General features: G+C 33.8%; 1 protein-coding gene across 1 annotated transcript in view; it reads right to left on the bottom strand.

Annotated features, from left to right (window-relative positions):
- Positions 1-725: 725 nt before the first annotated feature.
- The window catches only part of LOC148953347 (thymidine phosphorylase-like), a 112,960-nt gene continuing 91,448 nt past the window's right edge, over positions 726-22,237 (bottom strand). The window contains exons 5-7 of the mRNA XM_089088501.1: positions 19,138-19,303; positions 16,595-16,816; positions 726-1,708 (exon numbers count right to left, since the gene is read on the bottom strand). Coding sequence (XP_088944627.1) covers positions 1,434-1,708; positions 16,595-16,816; positions 19,138-19,303 — 663 coding nt within the window. The 3' untranslated portion in view covers positions 726-1,433. The remainder of the gene's footprint in view (positions 1,709-16,594; positions 16,817-19,137; positions 19,304-22,237) is intronic.

Below are 22,237 nucleotides of genomic sequence, written 5' to 3'. Positions count from 1 at the left end.
GACTATTAAAAAGAGCACTAGGCCTTTCAATTTCCAATCGAACGGAAATTGAAGTTTCTACGACAATTCCTTCAATAAAAAGAGCCCTGCGCTAAAAAAAAAAACAAAAAAAACATCGTGCCCACTTCGCTCTTTACTTAGGCACCACTATTGCACTGCCTATGATCAACAGCAGTTTATTTTCAATCTCGAAACAATTTTTTTCTGCGAAAAACTCAACGAAAAAGACTTCTTAAAAAAGAGTATTAATTTTATTTTAGGAGGTGTGGTACCACCCCGGTAAAGTCACTTCGATTCCCTTTGAAGGGATTGGGAAACACTGTCTTTTTGGAGAAAATGGTCTACTGAAGAAGTCTAATTTTCACCATATTGTCTGAAAACTATGAATTTTGTGACAAATTGTTATTGGTTTATTACCCTGGGTTAAGTTTTTCCCCTTTTGTTTCAACAGGTAGAAACCAGCAGATACGTATAAATTGCCACCATCTTGGAAACGAGATGCACTGAAACTTCCACATTTTGGCTATGAACAGAAAAACTGAGTTTTATAAAAAGATTGATCCTATGAAAAACTTTAAAAATAATGATCACATTTTGTCTTTTACAAATTTTGGTGATAGCAGGTGGCATGCCCCAAACCCTTTCTAAAAACGACTCTGATAACACTGAGGGAGTATTAGAAATTAAAGAAAAAGATAAAGAAGATCCTAATTCTTAATCTGAAGCAGACATTTAAAATTTATTGAAAAATATTTAAAATACTAGTACAAAACAGATTGAAAATGTATTTCTTTGCTTCAAAATTGATTCATATAAATCGTACACTACAGGTGGTATGCTGGAGATGGGTTGGGCACCTGATGTAAACAGGATGGACAAAATTGTGCCAGACATCACCTAGAATATCCAAGTGTTATTATTTAAACCCTCCTCAAAACTTATGTTTACTCTCTGTAGTGAAAATATTAGTTAAAAGTCTTTCGTCAAAGACTAAGGGTCCATTCCAGGTTTGACTAAAAGTAACCAAAAGTTACTAAGAACAAACTTTTTGTCCAGCTGACACTTGCGTAACGGCTGGACTGATATATAAGTAACTTTGAATTTAGTTTTGTTGTAACTATTGCTAAAGATGGATAACGAGCATCTTAAGTGAAAGTGAAAATGCATGATTATCATCTACTATTAGATTAAACTATATTAAAATATTATTAAAGTGGAAGAAAGATGGATACAATTGAGACTTACAAAGATTTTGTCTTTATAAGCCTAATAAGTCCTAGATTACTTCACAACTGTTCCCGATGGATGTCAAATTTAAGTAGCTTCTGTTGTTAAATTAAAGCTACTACGGCTTACAGCCTGGAATACACTTTTATAAAGACACACTCTAATATAAAACAGGTTACTGGATGCAATATCATGAATGGCTGAATTTAATTATGAATTATTTCCAACACTCTTTTTGATACAATCTGTCTTTCATCAGAAATAGAAATGCTTTCTGCAAGCAGCTGTGATATATCTTCTGTTAGACTGCAATTATGATGGATCTCACCCCATGGTTCTCCTTTGGATACATAATCACCTACATGTTTCAACAGGTTAAAACCAGCTGATGAGTCCAATTTGTCACCAGCTCGGAAACGAGATGCACCGAGATTTCCGCATGCCTTGGCTATGAGTAGAGAGTCTAGTTCACATATATAACCTGAAAAATTGAGACTGTAAAAACTTCAAATATGGTAATTAGGTCAGTCTAAAATGTGAGTCTTGTTTTCGTCCCTCCTTGAAGGACCCTTCATATTCCAAAGGTAAGACTTTACATTAAGTTTCAAGCTAAGGCTAGTACGTTTCATTTTGCAGTTCTTACTTCTACCTCTCTTCATATCAAAACAGCTTCTAGGAGCCAATCAATACAACACTATTTTTTCCCGACAAAAGTTGACCATCATCATCGATATGTATCACAATTATCACCCACATAACTTTTAAATCGAAATAGCTAAATTCAAATACTTCCTAGCTTCCACAAACTCGAGTATTTTGCATTAAAAATATTCACTTTCGATGTGTTAAAGTAAAAAAAAGAGCTGAAAACTACTCAAATTATTTCGTTAAAACTTTTGGGTTTCAATTTTTTTTTACAGTTAGGGTAACGTGAGGTCTTACGTATAATTAAATTAAAAAAAAACAAGTTTTTTAAACTGAAAGTAAGGAGCGACATTAAAACTTAAAACGAACAGAAATTATTCCGTATATGAAAAGGACTGTCCCCTCCTCAACGCTTCGCTCTTTACGCTAAAGTTTTTTATTGTTCTAAAAAATAGAGTTGTGAGAAAGAGTCAAACTTTAGCGCAAAGAGCGAGGCGTTGAGGAGGGGAGAGTCCCTTTCATGTACGGAATAATTTCTGTTCGTTTTAAGTTTTAATGTCGCTCCTTGCTTTCAATTAAAAAAAATTGTTTTTTTTAATTTAATTTCTGAACGTTTTTGGATAAATGCAGGTTTTGATCTTGGCTCACCGTACATGAATAATTAAAACAAAATTTTCATATTAATTTACTTTTATTTAGTTAAATGGCTTTCTCGAAATTTGTTTAATTTTATTTACGAACGTTTTTATTAGTAATAAATATACGTAACTTACGAATTAACTTAGGTAACGAACTTCTATATTCATATATTTTTAAAACGTATATTAGGGGGTTCGGCCCCTAGTCAATACCTTGCTCTTTAAGCGAAAGTTCGAATTTTGTTCCAATTCTTTAAAAATGACCGCTTAATCACAAAGGCCGTTAATTAGAATAAATAGCTCTTATGAAAATACTAAAAAATCTTTGGCTTAAAGAGCGAGGCATTGACTACGGGGCGAACCCAATCATATATGTAATATTTTCTGTTCGTTTAAAGTTTCGATATTGCTGCTGTTGCAGTTGAAATACATGTTTTTTTATATTAAATTTCTGATCTTTTTTAAATAATGCTGGGAAGTCCGGCGTCCCCTTCATAGCAATGTCCCTTCCCCCATGAAAACCTCCTTCATGGAAAGATCCTCCCACATAGCCCAAGACCCCCCCCCCCACCACTACGAGGAAAAATCCCCCATGAAAACGGCTTTATACTTCCAAATAACCAAGACTATATGTTAATATTGGGTACAGCTCATAACTTTCAGCCCTCCCCCCAGGAACTTTGGGAGATTAAGTCATCCTAAAAGACATACTTATAATATTTTCGAACATGTTGAACAAAATGGCTATCTCAAAATTTTGATCGGGTGACTTTGGGAAAAAAATGAGCGTGGGAGGGGGCCTAGTTGCCGTCCATTTTTTTGGTCACTTAAATAGGGCACTAGAACTTATAATTCCCATTCCAATAAGCCCTCCCAAGATATTCTAAGACAACTGGGTCGATACGATCACCCATGGGGAAAAAAACAAACAAACAAACAAACAAACAAATAAACACACACCCGTGATCTTTCTTCTGGCAAAAAATGCAAAATTCCACATTTTTGTAGATAGGAGCTTGAAACCTCTACAGTAGGTTTCTCTGATACGCTGAATATGATGGTGTGATTTTCATTAAGGTTCTATAACGTTTAGGGGGTCTTTTCCCCTTTTTTCGAAAATCAGCCAAATTTTCTCATGCGCCTAACTTTTGATGGGTAGGATTAAACTTGATGAGACTTATATGTTTGAAATCAGCATTAAAATTTGACTCTTTTGATGTATCTATTTGTATCAAAATACCGTTTTCTAGAGTTTCGGTTACCATTGAGCCGGGTCGCTCCTTACTTACAGTTCGTTACCACGAACTGTTTGATTATTAATTGCTGCGGAATTTAGTGTGAAGAGAAGAATAAAAAGCCAAATATCTGATGTGGAAGATCATTCAGGCTTACTTAAAAACGCACTTTGTATATCGAATGGTATACAGGAATCCTATTCCGAATATTGATCCCCTCAGTTCAAAAGGTGGTAGGTTACATGACATACATTTTACAACTAAAGAACTGAAAAATATATTTTGAATATTTTTTTGGCTCTTAAAAGAATGACGATTTCTCTGTAAACAGAATATTATTTTTTAAACATCAAAGGTATACTAAAAATGAATTTGACAGCAGAATTTCACTTTCCTAAATATTCCTGTGACTACTTATATTTGATTTCATTTTAATAACTAATCATCGACATCTTTCACAATCATCACCGACAGAAACTTTAAAATCGAAACGACTACATTTAAATAGCTTTTAGCTTCCACAAACTCAAGTAAATTCTCATCAAGAATATTCCTTTTTGATAAGTTAACGTAAAAAGATAGTTAAAATCTACTCAAATGTCTCCCGTCAAAGCCGCTGGGTTTCAATTTGTCTTACATTTAAAGTAATGTTTGGTCTTACGAAGAATTATTAAACGCTGCAGAATTCAGTGTGAACGCGAAGTGAAGCATACAATGCCACAATCTGATGTGAAGGATCGTTTAGGCTTACTTCAAAACTCACTTCGCATATTTAAAAGCATGCAGAAAGTTTATTCTGTATTTCGATTATGCTAGTTCAAAAGATTGCATGTGATGTGACATAAAATTCACAAGAAAAAACTTAAATAAATTTTAGGGTTTTTTGCTCTTGTTAAGGGCGAATTTTTTGTAAAAGGATTTTTTTGTGCTAAAAATGAATTTGACATCAGAGTTTCATTTTCCAAACTATTTCTGTTAGGGACAAAAACGCATATAGCCGATTTAAGAAGGACTGAAAATTCCAAATATCTTGACAACTAGATAAGATAGGACGTGATTGACCGAACCAATCAGTAAATCTTGCTTAGTTTTAGGATGTAAGCCATTAATCTACTTTTATGAAAATGTCGTATTATACCTTTTACATTATCAAAGTTGATATATACCCTGAAAGTTCAGAATAAGTACAACGTGAAACGCGATGGTTACGTTAGTCCACAGAAAAAAAAACTGTTTCACTGCTGACTTCCTTTCATTCGACTATACCGACGACCAAATATGTTTCTTGAGTTTGGTATTTAATCTTGCGTTGAGTTTGGAATTTTTTCCACCGTGATGCAGAAAATACGGCTGAGCTATATGCCCATTATTGACACAGAATTTTATATAGATCCATCGTGACCATTTTTTCGAAATATTTGTTCTAATGATTTTTTGTTAGAATAATAATAGTTTTTTTTAATAGTAATACTTTTTCCCTAGTTTCGTTTGACTCCTTTTAACCAAGTGAATTACTAAATAATAAAAATTAGCTAAAATTTGCTTATAAATTATCAATATGAACTAAAATTGTTTATAGCCGAATTTTGACCCGATGCAAACTTTGTCGGAAAAGGACAAAGTGCCCAAAAAGGCGTTTGGATGCCCTCTGATCACTTTTGACTCACAAAAGGGCATTAAAGATTTCTATCTACGAACGAGCGAGCCTCCTCATAATTGTTATAACTACCGGTATAATTTAACTATAACTGCGGTATAATGTAATAAGACAAGACAGACACTTCGCTCTTTACCAAGTCAACGCTATTATGTTTTCTAATATTTATGGTCTCTGATATCCAACAGAAGGATAAAACTGGGTAATTTTTGGTTCAGCCCTATGTCTAGGAATCGCGGGATACAAGACTCAACTGCCCTCCCCAGGAGTATTTATCTGAGTGATATATTAGACTACAAATGTGTTTTACAAAATAGAATATTCAATTCAATTTATTTATTACCTGTCAAAACAAAAAAGGGCGCAAGTCCCCAAAATGACAGAGTACATAAGAGAAACAAAAGAAATAGACAAGAAAACTTATACACTGAACAAAAATAAGTAGTTTTTACAATCATAATAATCATAGAAATATGCACAAATCATATATCATAATCACAAGAAAAGAAATAAATCAAAAGACATAAAAAAAGTCATAAAAATAAAGAGGACCAATCATGATTTAGTTTACTGGCGGAAGATTTAAAATCTTCTACTCTTTTATCAATAATTTTCGAAGGGAAAATGAGCTTGACATTTTTGGGACAAACAAGAGTTACTAGTCCAAGGAGGCATATGTAAAAGGAATTTAGCCAATTTAAAATAAAATCCGATAAACAAGTTTTTTTTTTGAAGCAGGACAAAATTGCCAAATAGGAGACAGAGCAAGAAGATGAGGCACAGTTAGACTATTATAAAGTTTAGAAAGATGGAAACGACTAAGGTGTGTAACGTTAGAGACAAGTGACACATAAGCGAACCTTGTCTTTTTTTCAAGATTTTGGATAGCAAGCTTAATAGTTTCCTTAATTGAACTTCCAATGGGCATTCCCAGGTCAATAAGGCTTCTAGAGAGGGGGATACAAGTTTAAGTAAGTTGGAGAGATTTATAAGAGTATCCTTTGAGGCTGAAACCGACAGCTACAGTTTTATCCACATTAAAACTTAAACCAATCTGCTGATATTCTAGTTTTAACTTCGAGAAAGTGCTCTCACCACCAGAGAAAGTGCGACTCAGATTTAGGATATTATCAGCATACGTAAGCAAAGAGACGTCTAAACCCCCGTAAATACAGGTGGACTCAATAGAACTTTGAGCTGGAATGACTGATATATTAAAAAGCGCGGGGAAAGTGAGACCTCCTTGTCTAACGCCCTTTAGCACATTAAAAAGCTCTGAACCACGCTTCATTTTGGCCCGAAGATGTTTATACATGTATCGAAGACACCTTATAGCTGAGAAGTCAACTTCTCTCTTTGGAGCTTCTACCAAAATCTGAGCAAAAATACATGAATCAAATGCTCTGGCAATGTCCAGTGCACATAGAACAATAAAATCCCCGGAACCTTCCACATCTGCAAGAACCGTAACCATGGAAAAAAGAGAATGGTCTCGACTAAGTTCTTTCTGAAAACGGAAGTGATGCGCAGGCACAGAGCACTATTGGGAAACATCTCTAAGAATAACAGACTCAAACATTTTAAAAGTGGCGCTTGAGATGGTTATAGGCCTATATGATTGACAATCCCTAATATTATATTCTCCTTTTTTCGGTATAGATATAATCATCCCTGTACAAGATTTTTGCCGCACTCTAACGAAAAAAACAGACATTTGAAAAGGTAACAAAGGATGCAGGGCGAAAAGACTACTGTTCTGTTCAAAGTCTTTAGCAGATATAAAATCAATACTAACAAAAGTTTTTTTGTCAATTTTTTTTTAGATTAAACTTAATATTGGACTGCGTCACTATAAGAGTACAACAAATAGAATTCGCAAGCAAACGGTCAAGCTCTTTTTCTTATTTACTTTCTGCAACAAGGTCAGGAGACGAAAACTCACTTTTTTAATAATCAATCCAGCTTTTTTTTGGAATACTGCCGACAGAAGTCCGGTCACTGCGCTTAAAACTTTTCCACAAAAGTGAAGGATCACTAGCTATCTTATCAAAATTTTTTTGAATCAACATTATTTTGTGGTCTTTAAGGGCTCTTGTGAACTTTATTTTTGTTTTCAGTCGCAATTCGTTTATTATACCGGAGCGCGGTGTATCGGATTCGTTCCAGATTCGGAGCCACAATTTAGCTGAATTACAAGCTGCAACAAGACTATGATTTTTAGACCAGTCGGTCATTTCTGTCTTTTTGCGAACACGTCTAGATGGGACTGCACACTTTTCTGCGCATCGAAGCGCGTGGTTGATTTCTGCAAGATAAATCGTAAGCTGTATTTTGATCTCGTACTCACTAATATAACACCTGCATTCTGATCTAAGCAGGTGAAAAGGAACTTTAATTTTGTTGATTAACATGTCACACGTGGACATAAATAACTGACGATCAACGTGACTCCATTCTCGAACATATAATCACTTTTCCTCTTGCGGGGTTTTACTTTCAACATTGCAGGTAAGCGGTCAGAGTAGTAGCCTTCACGAAGTACAGTGGCTTGTTTGATCGAAAAGGAAGAAACAACATGATCGAGGTTCGAAGTTGATGAGCTGGGGCCAACATAGGTATAGGATTCATTTTTGTCAACTAATGAATACGAAGGAGGAATGGAGCTCCAAAGGAGCTGACTTCTGGGGAGCATTTTATCAGTCAAATCACAGTTAAAGTGACCAATGAATATCGAGCGAGTGACTGAGGATTTTGCGTTTTTCTTGATCAGGTTACATAGTTTCACGCAAGCTCCTATAAACTTCGTCTCGGATTTCTCGTTACAATAGTTTTTTGGTAGGTAAAGATTCATTATGGACGTGTTCAGAAATGAAACTACAAGAATATGATCCCCTGCCTCGATCAATTTACAGGGTAAGCGAGTAAGAAGCGAAAAGCCATCGGAAGAGCGACTACACTCTGCTGCCACGTTTGCCGAAGAGAAAAACGCTGTGTAATGTGATGATATTTCGCTCAATTCCCTTTTGTCAGCTGACAAAAAATGCTCTTGGAGTCGAGTAATATCATATTCCTTGAGCAACTGGGTCAAACAGGAATTTTATCAGAAACTTTTCCGTTTATATTCCATGACAGAATCGAAGTTGAACGCAGCATTATTTCGAAATCTGTTTTAGCAGAGATTGAGCTACGGGACACTTGTAGCTATAGCAGGGATGAACAGTAAACTTACATAGTGCACATTTTTTCGGTCTAGAACAGGGATCATATTTAGAACTAGTGTCCTTTTTCGCCGCAAATTGAACAAATAGAAGAGTTCTTGCATGTGCCAGAAATATGCCCATAGGCTTGACATTTGTAGCACTTTGGAGGAAGAAATAAAAATTCTGAAACCCGATTTTCTCGAAACCAATCGCTGGCAGATTTGCTATCGCATTCATTAGATCAGTTTTGACTCGAACTGCAACCTGAACGAACGGGAGTGACCAATTTGCTTGGCACTAATGCATTTAGGAATAAGGGTTCGTATATCTCTTCTAGAAAATCAACCGGGATGCCTCTTATGATCCCGAAGTAGGTACTACTTTTAATCTTGGCCTCGACGTTTGGGCTACCGCTCGCAAGAGCCTGTAGCACAGCTTCTGCATCTGCTTTTGAGGAGGTGACGACACGCCAGTTTACTTTATTCGGCTTTAGCTCGACAATTTTATCACAAGTATTCCCACATACCTTTTCAAGAAATTCCTTTCTGAGGCCAGGCTCGTCTAGGTAACGAGGATGATTTTTCACTATAACTGCATACGATGGCTTTTAAGGATCATCTATAGTTTGGGCCACGGAGGGTATATCTAAATTCTTACGATTCATAAAGGCATCTAACATGTTTGAGATCTGGGTTCTTTGTCTAGTAAGAACAGCAGACAGTTCACTATGAACACAGGGGACCTCAGCGGGCTCTGCAATAAAAAACATCGGAAGATCCATATTTATCTTATTGCAGTCCTCAAAGTCTCAAATCATTTCAATTCCGTTGTCATGCGGGTATACTTTAATAAATACTCTTGTGCTGATTTCAGCTGTTTCTCATTGAATTATTTTTGTAACATTAAGATCGACTATTTGGAAAATTCAATTGTCTTTTTAACAATTTCAGTACTCCGATTTCCTGCCTTTATTGCTCTTTTCATAAAGTTCAAGATTGCATTCCAAACTAGCTTTTCAGACATTTCAAAAACATGCCCGGAGGGCAATGACAATATTTGAATTCTATTATTCTCGAATATAGGTCACTGATCATAACAATATTAATATGAAAATCCAAAGTATCCACAGTTCCCAAGGGAATTATCACTCAGCGAAATAATCCTTATGTCAAAATCCAAAAAGAGGTCTTCACACCATGAAAACACTATGAAATATAGGATTTAGTAGCCTATAGTGGACCCAAACTAGTAGACCTAGTTTATATGGTTGGTGTTTAAAAAAAAGAAAATTCTAATTTTCGAAATCTCAGAATCCTTTGATAAGAGAAGTGCGACTCTCCAAAAACATCTTTCTATAGGGATTAGATCGTCGTGTGAATGTTGAACGGGTCCAGTTGATAGTTGTGACGAAAGGTGTTCTTTGGCTGAGTTCTCCTGCGGATTCTTTAAAGTTACAGTTCCAGGATTTGTCTACAGGTCCTATTATCCTCCATGTGGATCGCATGCCTAAGGTATCGGCGACTTCGTTTTCAAATGAAGTCTGTAGCCATTCGCGCCGGGATATAACTGATTATTTGGTTTGTGACGCGATATCCCATTGATATCCGGGAACCTCCGGAGGCAGTTATTTTTGAATCCGCATTTCTTATTGTTGATCTAATTGCCTGCGATCGCTGCTATGGAGAAGTGCAGAAAGGACTTAAATAACCTCAGTTTCAGCTTGGAGTACATTTTGATCACCACCATGCTCACTTTAGTCCTCAGTTGCACTTCTGGTCGCTTGAAATCTGAATTTGTCACTTTGCGGCCGAGTTATCTGTGCTCTATGCTTCCTCGACTTTGAATTTCCAAGCTTTATATCCAGGGAAAATCACTTGTTCCTATGTTATTCTCCGAGTTAATCTTGAGTCTTAGAGGCTAGAGTTTTTTTGTTTTCAAGGGTAGTGCTTATTATATCCTGGAGTTTGGCCTTATTCTCTTTAATCAAGACCATATCGTCAGCAAAATTCAAGTCGACTAGCTTTCTTACTTTTTTCAATTTTGATGCAAAACCCTGCACAATGTAAATCCTGTGTCTAGGTTGCAGATGGAAGTAAGGAAAATAACTATTTTGTATTATTTTCAATTGTTCATATGTTGTTCAAATCATTTGAGATTAAGTTTCGGATGTAATTAACACGAGCAAAGAGACTACAAGAATTGGTTCTTCATTCAGTTCACTTTACAACCTGGTCAAAGGAAGAACGATTTACGAAATGATGAGAAATTGTGATTACGATTTTCTTCAGGTCCTGACATTTCTGATGTCAAAAGAGCGGATTATATGTGGATTGTTCGTCTTGTACTGAAAACATTAGAGTAGTAATTTAACAATAAAAAAATATGTACGAACTCTTAGACAAATTATTTGTAGTCTAATGATTTTGTTAATGTTTAGCTAATCGTTTTATAGATTTCGAAGAACTAAAAAAAAAAATTCTGTGTATGCTAGTCCCCCTCCTGTCATCTAAAATTAACCTTATATAATAAACTACCCTATCTTAACATACTATAACGGTAAAACTTATTAGAGCCAGCGATGTGGGTACAATGTGTTTTTTTTCTTTCTTTCTTTTTAGACCAGGGCACTTCGTATAGAAGGAGTTGTTGTATAAACTTTGAAAAGGTCTCATTTGATTGGAAATTGAAAGGACTAGTGCCCTTTTTAATAGTCGTAAAAGATTGGAGGGAAACTAACCCCCCTCCCATGCCCAACATTTCCCCAAACATATCCAATTAAATCTTGAAATAGCCATTTTGTTCAACGCAGTTGAAAGGTCCAGAAATTATGTGTTTGAGGATAACAACACCCCTACAGCCTCCTGGGCATGGGTTGTAAGTTGTGCCATGGGGGAATATAAGGCTTGTATAGAAAGGGTGATCATAGAAACTTCGGAGGGGGCTTATTGGCATGCCGATCAGAAGCTTTAGTAACCTTTTTGGGACTCAGAGTGATGGGAGGGGGGATACCCCACCCCCACACCTCATAATTTCCCAAAATGCATCTGATAGAAAGTTTGAGATGGCCATTTTCTGTCATATAAACCTTGAAAACGGCTACTTCGATTGGAAATTGAAAGGGCTAGTACCCTTTTTAATAGTTGAAATTGGTTGTAGGGAAACTAACCCCTCTCCCACGCCCACTATGTTCCCAAAGACATCCAATCAAAATTTTGAGAAAGTCATTTTGTTCTACGTAATTAAAAGATCCAGAAATTATGTCTTTGAAGATCCCCCCCCCTCCCTCACACACGGCTCTCAGGGCAAAGGTTGTAAGTCAGGGCCTGGGGGCATATAAGGTACATATAGAAAGGGAAATTGTATAAACTTTGGAGGGTGCTCGTTGAATTGGTAGTAAGAACTTCTAGTACCCTTTTTACCATTCAGAGTGATCGGAGGGTGGATACACAACACATATTTTCCCGAAATGCATCTGATAGAAATTTTGAGATAGCCATTTGTTGTCGTAGAAACTTCGAAAACAGCTAATTTGATTGGAAAATGAAAGGGGTAGTGCACTTTTTGATATTCGAAAGTGATTGAAGGTCAACTAATCCCCCTCCTACGCCCACCATTTCCCCAAACACATCCAATCAAAATTTTGAGATATCCATTTTGTTCAACGTAATTGAAAAGTCAGGAAATTATGTCTTTGAGGATAACAACCCCCTCACAGCCATTAGGGCAAGGGTTGTAAGTTATGCCCTGGGGGCATTTAAGGTTTATATAGAAAGAGTGATCGTATTGGAACCTTTTTAACCTTTTTAAGGTCATGAGTGATCGAAGAATGGATACCTCTCCAAATCTCGTATTTTCCCGAAATGGATCAGATAGAAATTTTGAGATGGCCATTTGTTGTCGCAGAAACTTCGAAAAAGGCTCATTCGATTGGAAATTGAAAGAGCTACTGCCTTTTCATTAGTCAAAGGTAATTGGAGGGCATCAAGCCCCCCTCCCCTATACCCATCAAATCCCAAAATATCGAATCAAAATGTTGAAATATCCATTTTGTTCAGCATAGTTAAAAGGTCCGGAAATTATGTCATTGACAATCCTAATACCTCCTCAAGACCAGAACATAATTTGCACTTTAGTGAAAAAAAGGGCTGTTGATTGTCAGTTTAGTATACATATACTGATCCATATTCCTTAAAGTTTTCATAATTATTTATTAATTGAAGTTAAAAAGTTAAAAAATATAAAACATATTTTGTCATTTAATGTCGTAGGATGAAAGGATTAGAATAGCTTTTGATTCTTCAACGGGAAAGTGAACGCAAAACAGATATATATATTTTTTTTAGCGACAAGACAAGGTAAGTTTGTTCTAAAATAAGATTAATAAGTGATGATTGTATATTATAGGTGTTATAGCTATTAAGGTATTATATTAAGACATTTATATTTTTTATGTGCTATATTACTGATATTTTGAGATAACCATTTGTTACAAAGCAGTCCAAAGATCACATAGCAAGGCCTTTGGGTTTGCACAATCCCCCAGAGTCTGGGGGTCAGGATTGTAAGTTATGCCCCGGGAGCATATAAGCTTTACGGAAGGTGTTGTTGTTTGAACTTTAGAGGAAGCTCATTTGATTGGAAATATAAAGTTTTAGTTCCCTTTTGAGAGTCAAAATTGATGTAGGGCAACTATCCCTCTCCCTCCCTGAGAGCCTGTTTTCCCCAAACGCATTCAATCAAAATTGTGAGATAGCCATTTTGTTCACAATAGTCCAAAAAGCCTATAACAATGGCTTCAAGGTTGACACAACCCTCCAGAGCCCAGGTGCAAGGGTTGTAAGCCATGCCCCCAGCATATAAGGTTCTTTTGGAACGGATGGTCGTATAAGCTTCGGTTCGGATGGTAGATAGCCATTTGTTCACAATAGTCCAAAAAACCCATAGCAATGGCTTCAAGGTGGACATAACCCTCCAGAGCCCAGGTGTAAGGTTTGTAAGCCATGCCCAGGGCATATAAGGTTTTTATGGAACAGATCGTCGTATAAGCTTCGGATCGGATGGGGCTCATTTGATTGGGAGTCGGAAGATCTAGTGCCATTTTTAAGAGTCAAAAGTGAAAGGAGGACAACCAGGCTCCCCCTACAATCCCATCTTTCCCCAAAACACATCCAATCAAAAATTATGGTGAAACACATCCAGTCTAAAAATTATGTCCGTCTTTTGAACTAAACCCAAAAAGACACTATGTGCATGCACATTGTCAAAATGCGTATCTCAAGGATTGATTTGGGTATTAAGTTGAAACTTTCAGAGAATGCTTAAAGAGGAAGATCATCTCACCCAAATTCTACAGTATTAGCAGATCACACTACTGCTAATGCTACTATTACTGCTACATTGATTACTACTGCTACTACTTCTATTGCAACTACTTTTAGTACTAATAGAATTGAGATGAAAATTTGAAGAATTATATGAACAAACACTTAATCAAAACGACATATCAGCAATGTCGTAGCAGTGGCTATTTGTATTAAGTTGAAACTTCCAGGACTTGATGAGAGGAATGTTCAACCGACCAAAATGCAATAAGTGAACATTACTGCTGCTAGCAGTACCACCGCTATTCAATGCTATTCCTAGTAATTTGAATACTACTACTTTGACTACTATTTCAACTGTGTCTAAGGGCATGAAGGTAAAATTTTTAAGAGATTTTGAGGGGGGAAAACGGACATAATCAGAACACGCCCTCGGTATGTAGGTTGTCAAAAGGATGTAACAGCAACATCTTAGGAACAGTTTGGTGTGTGAAGTTGAAACTAACAGGGCTTGTTGTGAGGGATGTTGAACTAACAGAAAATATTTGCATCCTTTTACTACTGCTTCTACTCATACTACAACTACTCTTACTATTGTTACTACTTCTATTACTACTACTGCTACTAAGGCCTAGGCTACTACAATTAATTCTACAGCTACTACTACTACTACTGCTATTGAAACTAAGGATTTTAAAGCGAAAAATTTGGGATATATAGAAACCGTACGGAACTAATTCGAAACACACTATGCCCACACAGATTGTCAAGCGGACACATAAGAAATGCTTCAGGAACGGTTGATGATATGTATTAAGCTGAAACTTTCCGCGTGTGTTGAAGGGGATGTTGAAGAAACCAAAGGTGCTATGCGCATACTCCTATTTATACTGCTATGACCATTGCTACTGCGCAAGGTAAGGGTGTTGAGGTGAAGCTTTTAAGGTATATTTAGGCAGATATTGTACTAAATAAAACAAAACTATGAGCATGTGGACTTTCAAAAAGGTGACAAAGCAATATCTGAAGAACAACTTTTATTATTAATTTTGACTTTTAAGGGTGAGCTGTGGGGGATTATGAACTATCCAGAAGGCATTATATGTATACTTTGAATGCGACTACTACAGTTGATATAACTAATGATGCTAAAGATATTAAGATGAACTTTTAGGGAACGTCTAGGAGTTTCAATTATAGGGAAAAACTGTTGCATGCAAGTTTTCAAAAGGGCATATAAGGCATATCATATGAAATTATGCAGCACGACTCTATAATAGCTAGAAATATTATTGAAACTTTTAAAGAAGCTAATTCAATTCGAAATTAAAAGTTCTTATGCCCTTTTTAAGAGCAACAAGAAATTGGAGGGCAAGCAGGACCTCTCTTAAACCGATTCATTTTCCAAACGCAAAAAGTCAAAATTTTGAGACAGCAATTTTGTTCAGTGCAATAGAACAGTCCTGCAGCTATGTCCTTAGGGATATTGGGCGTGTCAACCCCCCACAATTATGCAATCAGCCCATTATGCTTTAAAACTAAATCTTACTTTGAAATGAATCAAAAGGTATTGTGCTATGGTTGCCACTAAGACACCTCAACAATATATCGAGGACGACTGGGGGTACTAAGTTGAAACTTTTGGGGATACTGCTATTACTACTTCTGCCCTTACAATTTCAGTAAATAAAACGAGTGTAAGTGTATCCAGGTTGTCAAAGACCATAGATAGAATCTTTTGGGAATTATATGAGGTGTTATTTTTCCGGTCAACTTCAGAAGCTATAAAATAAAATTAAAAAATATTATTTATGCCTGGATCCAAAATTGTTGAAAAAGCTATGGAATCTTATAGAAAAAAGCTGAAAACATAATAAATATTATTTTTTCCATGATAAAGACTATTTCAATAAAAAACGAACAGAAATTAATTAAAAATTTTTTTCCACAAAACAAGTTTTTCAAAGAAAAGTAAAGAACTCCATTAAGCCAAGAATGAGGATAAATAAAGTCAAATAATCTTCCAAGCTTAAAATTACCCCGAATCATAATCAATAAATAAAACAGAAATTCCGATAAATAGCCGAGTCAAACTCAAAACGAGCAAAAATTGACATGAGCAGGGCTGATAAACCCCATGCCTTCTCAAAACCAGAACACAATTTGCGCTTTACTGAAAATAAAATACGTTTGAAATGTTGTTATTTTTCTTATTTTCATAAATAAAAAATTATTGAAACTTCAAGGAATAAATATCAGTATTTGTCAATTAAACCGACAATCCATGGTCATTTGCTTTTTTTTTTGTTTTTTTTTTAGTAAAGTGCAAATTGTGTTATGGTCTTGAACAGGCATGGGGGTTATCAACCCTACTCAAGTTCATTTTTACTCGTTTTGAGTTTGACTCGGCTATTTATTGTAATTTCTGTTCGTTTTGAGTTTCATTTATTTATGGATAGTGATTTGTGGTAGTTTTACGCTTGGAAGATTATTTGACTGTATTTTGGTTCATTCTTGGTTTAATGGAGCTCTTTACTTTTCTTTGAAAAGCTTGCTTTTTAGGAAAAAGTTTTTTTTAATTAATAATAAGAAAAAGACTGCATTCTAAAAAAAGAATTAGATTAGGTTAGATTCTTCAGGTTGAGCTATGTTAGACTAACTAGCAATTTACCAGAGGTTTGTGCCTCAACTACAGTAACATGTTCTGCAAGGGGTAAGGCCAGATCAATATTTCCATGGCAGAGCTCTCTTGCAGTCCTTTCTTCTACCCCTTGATGCTTAATCATATCCTCGAATTTAAGCAAAGCTCTTCCATCCTTGAGAGTTTCACCGAGAGAAGCAATGCCCTCATCGATTGTATTCACTTTGTTCATTGAAAGTAAAAGAATACCGCCTGGAAATTGAAAATTTTTAACATAAAAATTAAAAATTTTTAATATTGTTCTTAATTGGTAAGTTTTTAATATATGTTTTAATGTGAAACTTAAAATTACAGGAAAGTAATTAAAAGCCTTGATTTTAAAATTGAAGTGATGAAAAGTCAAAGCAAGACGAGACAAAAAAAACACTAGCAATGCATAAAAATTTAAGCTAAGACTAAAAACAAACGAAACTAAAATTTGGTTCAAATTATGCTTCATTAATATTAAAAATAAAATATCTTTCATATTTGTTATTATCTGTAAATGTCATAAAAGCTTTGGCTATTAAGATTTTGTCAGAAATTTGCAAGTGTAAATATTTCCATGAATGCTCAGAAATAACTTCCAAGTGGTGATTTAAAAAGTTTTTTGAATGCTGGATTTTGTTATTCTCATTTTTTCTAAGTTTGTCTTTATAAGGTATATTTATGAATACCTTTTAATAGTGCTAGAAAAAATATATTAAAAAAAATGCAAATTGTGTTAGTATGGCATTAAAAAAAAATTGCGTTTCCACGGAATGTGGGTTTTTACATTACTGATTCTTGGTATAAATATTGGTTAGATCAAAATTTTGAAAAGTAATACAGTTGTAAAAATAATCTGAGGAAAAGTTTTTCAAGAGGGTTAGTTCACTGGTCAGAATGTGAATCAGGTTAGGTTGTCAAATTAATCTCTTGCATCTTAAATGTAGCTTGCCTTACTACTATTCAAACTATTATTAAATGGAGTTGAACAATTATATGACCAAAAAAGATTGTAAAATGATTTCTAAAAATAAAAAGAGCGACATTTAAACTTGAAACAGTAGAAATTATCATACGAAATGTCAAACTTAAGACGAACAGAAATGGCGTTGAATGAATTATGAAAAGTAATTTCGGTGACCATTCCTCCACATCTTTTTCCAGTATTCCTCTCTATCTTCATTTGAAATTGCAGTTGGAGTAGCATTTACTATAGCATAATTACTTCATAATATGTAGAATAATTGTAGCTAACAAATTTTGCATGCAGACCCGCTGCAGTCCCTACATTATTGATTCTTTGTTTAAAATACATTTTGACTTAAAACTTTAAAATAAATGAAGATATGAATAGATTTTTGACTAAGCTGATAACAATTCAGTGATCAGCAATAAAAGAGCTCATAAGATCGAAATTCCGTATAAATAAAATATATTTTTATGTTTATTATTGGTTACGAATTATTGATCATTGATTTTACAAAAGCTTAGATTTAAAATTTTAAATGATTATATATGTGAACTGTTTTTCGATGAGGCTAGTAGCAATTCATCAGTCTTGAGCAACAATTTTTTTTTAAGATCAAAGCATGACTAACACTGGAAATCCCTGTTTTTATTGATTCTGGTTATGAAATCCAATGAAAAACAGTTATTGATATGTTTTTTATTATTTCTCGTAACCCTAAATATATAACTCTATCTTTAAAGTTATAGTATGCTGTTTTTAAACATAAGACCGATCATCAATACGGTGATAGAAAACATTCCATAAATTTTCTTTTTCTGTTAAAATTCAATTCTAGTTCTGACGTATTAAAACTTTTAAAGCTTGTCTTTTCTGTGATCTTACCATAGATCAATGAGAAGTTTAATCATTTTATTTAAATTATATTTTTAATTATTTTATTTAAATTAATTCATTTAAGTTATTTCAAATTATCACTTTAAACTATTAAAGTATTTTATTCTTAAGTACTTTAAGCATTTTAAGCTCACCTAAAGTTGTAACTAGCTCATAAAAAATATATAATTGAAAATTATATATATAAAATAAATTATAAAAATAATAATTATATATTATATATATTATATATAATATCACACCAATAGGATGTCACACTAATAGGAATCACAACTCTGAAGAAATGAGAAACTTTCTATAATAATATTGATAATATTTATTGCTATTCACCTTACAAAAAATTAAAAATGCTGTTATAGAGGAGAAAATAAAGGAAAAAATAAAATACACACCAACAAAATACAACATAAGAAGTAAAACAAAATGTACTTACATTATGGTAAAAAAAAACTACATCATAAGAGTTGAGAAAACAAAACAACTCTGATAATTAGTAACATTTAAACAAGGATGCAATTCAAAGGAAAATGAAAGGTAAGTCCTCTACGCTTTTGGATTATATTTTTTAATACTTATATTTTTAATTATTTTATTTAAATTAATTCATTTAAGTTATTTCAAATTGTTACTTTAAACTATTAAAGTATTTTATTCTTAAGTACTTTAAGCATTTTAAGCTCACCTAAAGTTGTAACTAGCTCATAAATATCATTATTATGCTCTTTCCCTCGAAGAATGTTCACAGCTTCTCGAACCTCTAAAGAGTTTCCAATGGTTTTCCCAATAGGTGCGTCCATCTTACTAATTATAGCAGTTGTGCTTATTCGTAAATTTGTAGCAGTTGAAACCTATAAGAGATTTTGTACTTCTGTATTAAACGCACTCTTTTATATACTGTAATGGTAACCAGTCGCGAAAAAACTGGTTTTGACGGGTTAATTTAAGACACCGCTATAGGGTAAGACAATGTAGCGTGGTCTTCATTGCGTATACGAAATTTAAACTGTTTTTTTTTGGAGGGGGTAGGGGGTTTAGGGGGGAAGGTATCTAGGCTAGGTTAGGTAACGTAATAATATTTACTATGCTTTACCCCCCCCCCCCTAATGTGCAAATATATAGCCCAAATTTTTTTCTAAACTATTATATATTCATCCAATTTTATATTATTTCATTAGTATTAACCAAACTAGCAGTATATAAAAGAGTGCGTTTAATACAGGAGTACCAGAATTTTCAATAATTAGCAAATAAAATGAAAATAAGAAGATATTCAGATATAATTAAAAAATTAAGGAAAGTAAAATCATCACACGAAATTATCTTGTCAACAAATTATCAATTTTCTTAGACAGAAGACAAGTACGAAAGAAGAATGGATAATTTACTCTTATTAATTAAAAAAAAACTTTCCAAAAAATAATTTTTCAAAGAAAAGTCAAGGCCATTTTAAAATTAAGCTCAGGAGATACAAATACCTGTTAAAATTCAAACTCAAAACGACCAGAAATTACTATTAAATAATAAATGAAACGAAAACGAACAGAAATTAAATAAACAATCATTGCAAAAAACATAAAACAATTAATAATATAAATGAATTAGTAGATCTTAAAGCGAGTAAAGCTTAAATTGAAAAGGAAAATCAAGCTTAAAACGAAGAAAAATATTTTGCTAGTAAAGCATAAATGAAAGTTAAAACAAACAGAAATTAAGTAACAATCAATGCGAACAAACATACAATATATATTAATGTAAATGAATAAATAAAACGAGTGAAACTTAAATTGAATATGCAAATCAAGTTTGAATCAAATAAAATAACTACAAACAAGAGTTCGGGTATCGCCTCACTGCAGAATTCTAAAACCTACTGCGTCATTGGCGCTTTACTGAAAACAATTCTTTCATTAATTAAGCTTTTAGGGAATAAATATCAGCATATGTATCTTAAATTAACAATGCACATTTTTTTTCAGTAAAATCATTTGAATTTTTTTCAGTAAAGTACAAATTATATTCTGGCTTTTAGAAAGCATAGGGGTTTTGAACCCTACTCATATTAATTTATGCTCGTTTTGAGTTTGACTCTAATATTTATTTTAATATTTGTTCGTTTTGGGTTTCAGTTATTTATTGATACTGGTTTGGGGTAGTTGTATGCTTGGTAGATTATATGGTAGTCCGGACGCCATGTGTTGAAAGTGTGAATCATACCACGACGGAATGGGGCTGCTACGAGAGTTAGCCTACCCTCCACCCCCTAAATTGACCATGCGGATTCAAAAATACTAATGGCACTTGCTTGCGAGTGGCGGAACACTCCGAAACTTAACATTTTATTATATTTTGGTGTTTCATGCAAGAAAATGCATGTTCTACAAAGTTTGAGGTGCAGTTTTCCGCTCAAATAGAAATGCCTAGAAGCCATAGAATGTTTTCATAACAAACCAACACGGTTAGTTAGAAAAAATGGCAGAGTTAAAAAAAAATGGCAAAACTACTTGAACAGTCTTGGAAAGTATAAACAAAATCAAATTGAATATTAGATATTTAATGATATCAATTGTTGAAAGATCCATCGGTTCAAGATTTTTTTTTTCACTGTAATTTTATTTTCATTTTCAATGCTGTAAGAGCTGGAAAATAATTTATTTGTAATATACGAGTAATTCGTTTCCAGTGAAGCGTCAATGGCGCAGAAGGCTTTAGGCTTTTACAGTTAAAGAAGGGGGCAGTATCCAAATTTTGTTTGTAGTGAAACTATATTTGTCTTGACCAATCTTGGAAAGAACTAATAAATTAAACTGAATATTCGGTGCATAATGATATTAATTGCTAAAAGCTCATCAGTTCAAAATTTTACTGTAATTTTAATATTTATTTTCAATATTAAGTACAAAAGAAAACATTTTTAATATAATTCATTTTCAGTAAAACGCCAATGGCGCAGTAAGTTTTAGGCTTCTGCAGTGAGGTGATACCCAAACTCTTGTTTGTAGTTATTTTTATTCAATTCAAACTTGATTTGCATATTCAATTTAAGTTTCACTCGTTTTAAGATTTATTTATTCATTTAAATTAATATATATTGTATGTTTGTTCGCATTGATTGTTATTTAATTTCTGTTCGTTTTAAGTTTCATTTATACTTTAATAGCAAAACATTTGTTTTTGTTTTAAGCTTGATATTCATATTCAATCTAAGCATTACTCGCTTTAAGATCTATTTATTCATTTATATTATTACCTGTTGTATATTTTTTCCTATAATTCTTTACTTTATTTCAGTTCGTTTTGGATTTCATTTGTTCTTTAATAGTAATTTCTGGTCGTTTTGAGTCTGAACTTTAGCAGGTATTTGTATCTCCTGAGCTTAAGTTTAAAATGGCCTTTAATTATCTTTGAAAAAATTATTTTTCGCCAAGTTTTTTTAAATTAATTTTTGTTAGTTTTTGATTGCAAAAAGTTTCAAGTTTTTATGGCATGGGGGGGGGGGGTTGCTTACTTTCCGAGTATTATTTACTTTAAAAAACGAATATAGAAATTTCATTTTAAATAGAATGAGGTTTTTTTCAAAGTCTATACGATTACCTCTTTGATAAAAACCTTATATATGAACAATAGACAGCTTGCAGAACTTGTGGACAGCGATTGACAACAATGAATGGATTGAAAAAATAGCTCCAAGAAGGGGGTTTAAACCATTCCACTTGCTGACACAAAGGGATCAAAACTGTTTGGAATTGACCTTAATAGGATTTTGTGTGCCAAAGCAATTTTAC

The sequence above is a fragment of the Artemia sp. Qi Xiang Cuo genome, chromosome 4 (assembly GCF_049724085.1).
Source record: "Artemia sp. Qi Xiang Cuo chromosome 4, ASM4972408v1, whole genome shotgun sequence".
NCBI lineage: Eukaryota > Metazoa > Arthropoda > Branchiopoda > Anostraca > Artemiidae > Artemia > Artemia sp. Qi Xiang Cuo.
Note: the sequence above shows the minus strand (reverse complement) of the source record. Positions and strands in the feature narration are given on the sequence as shown.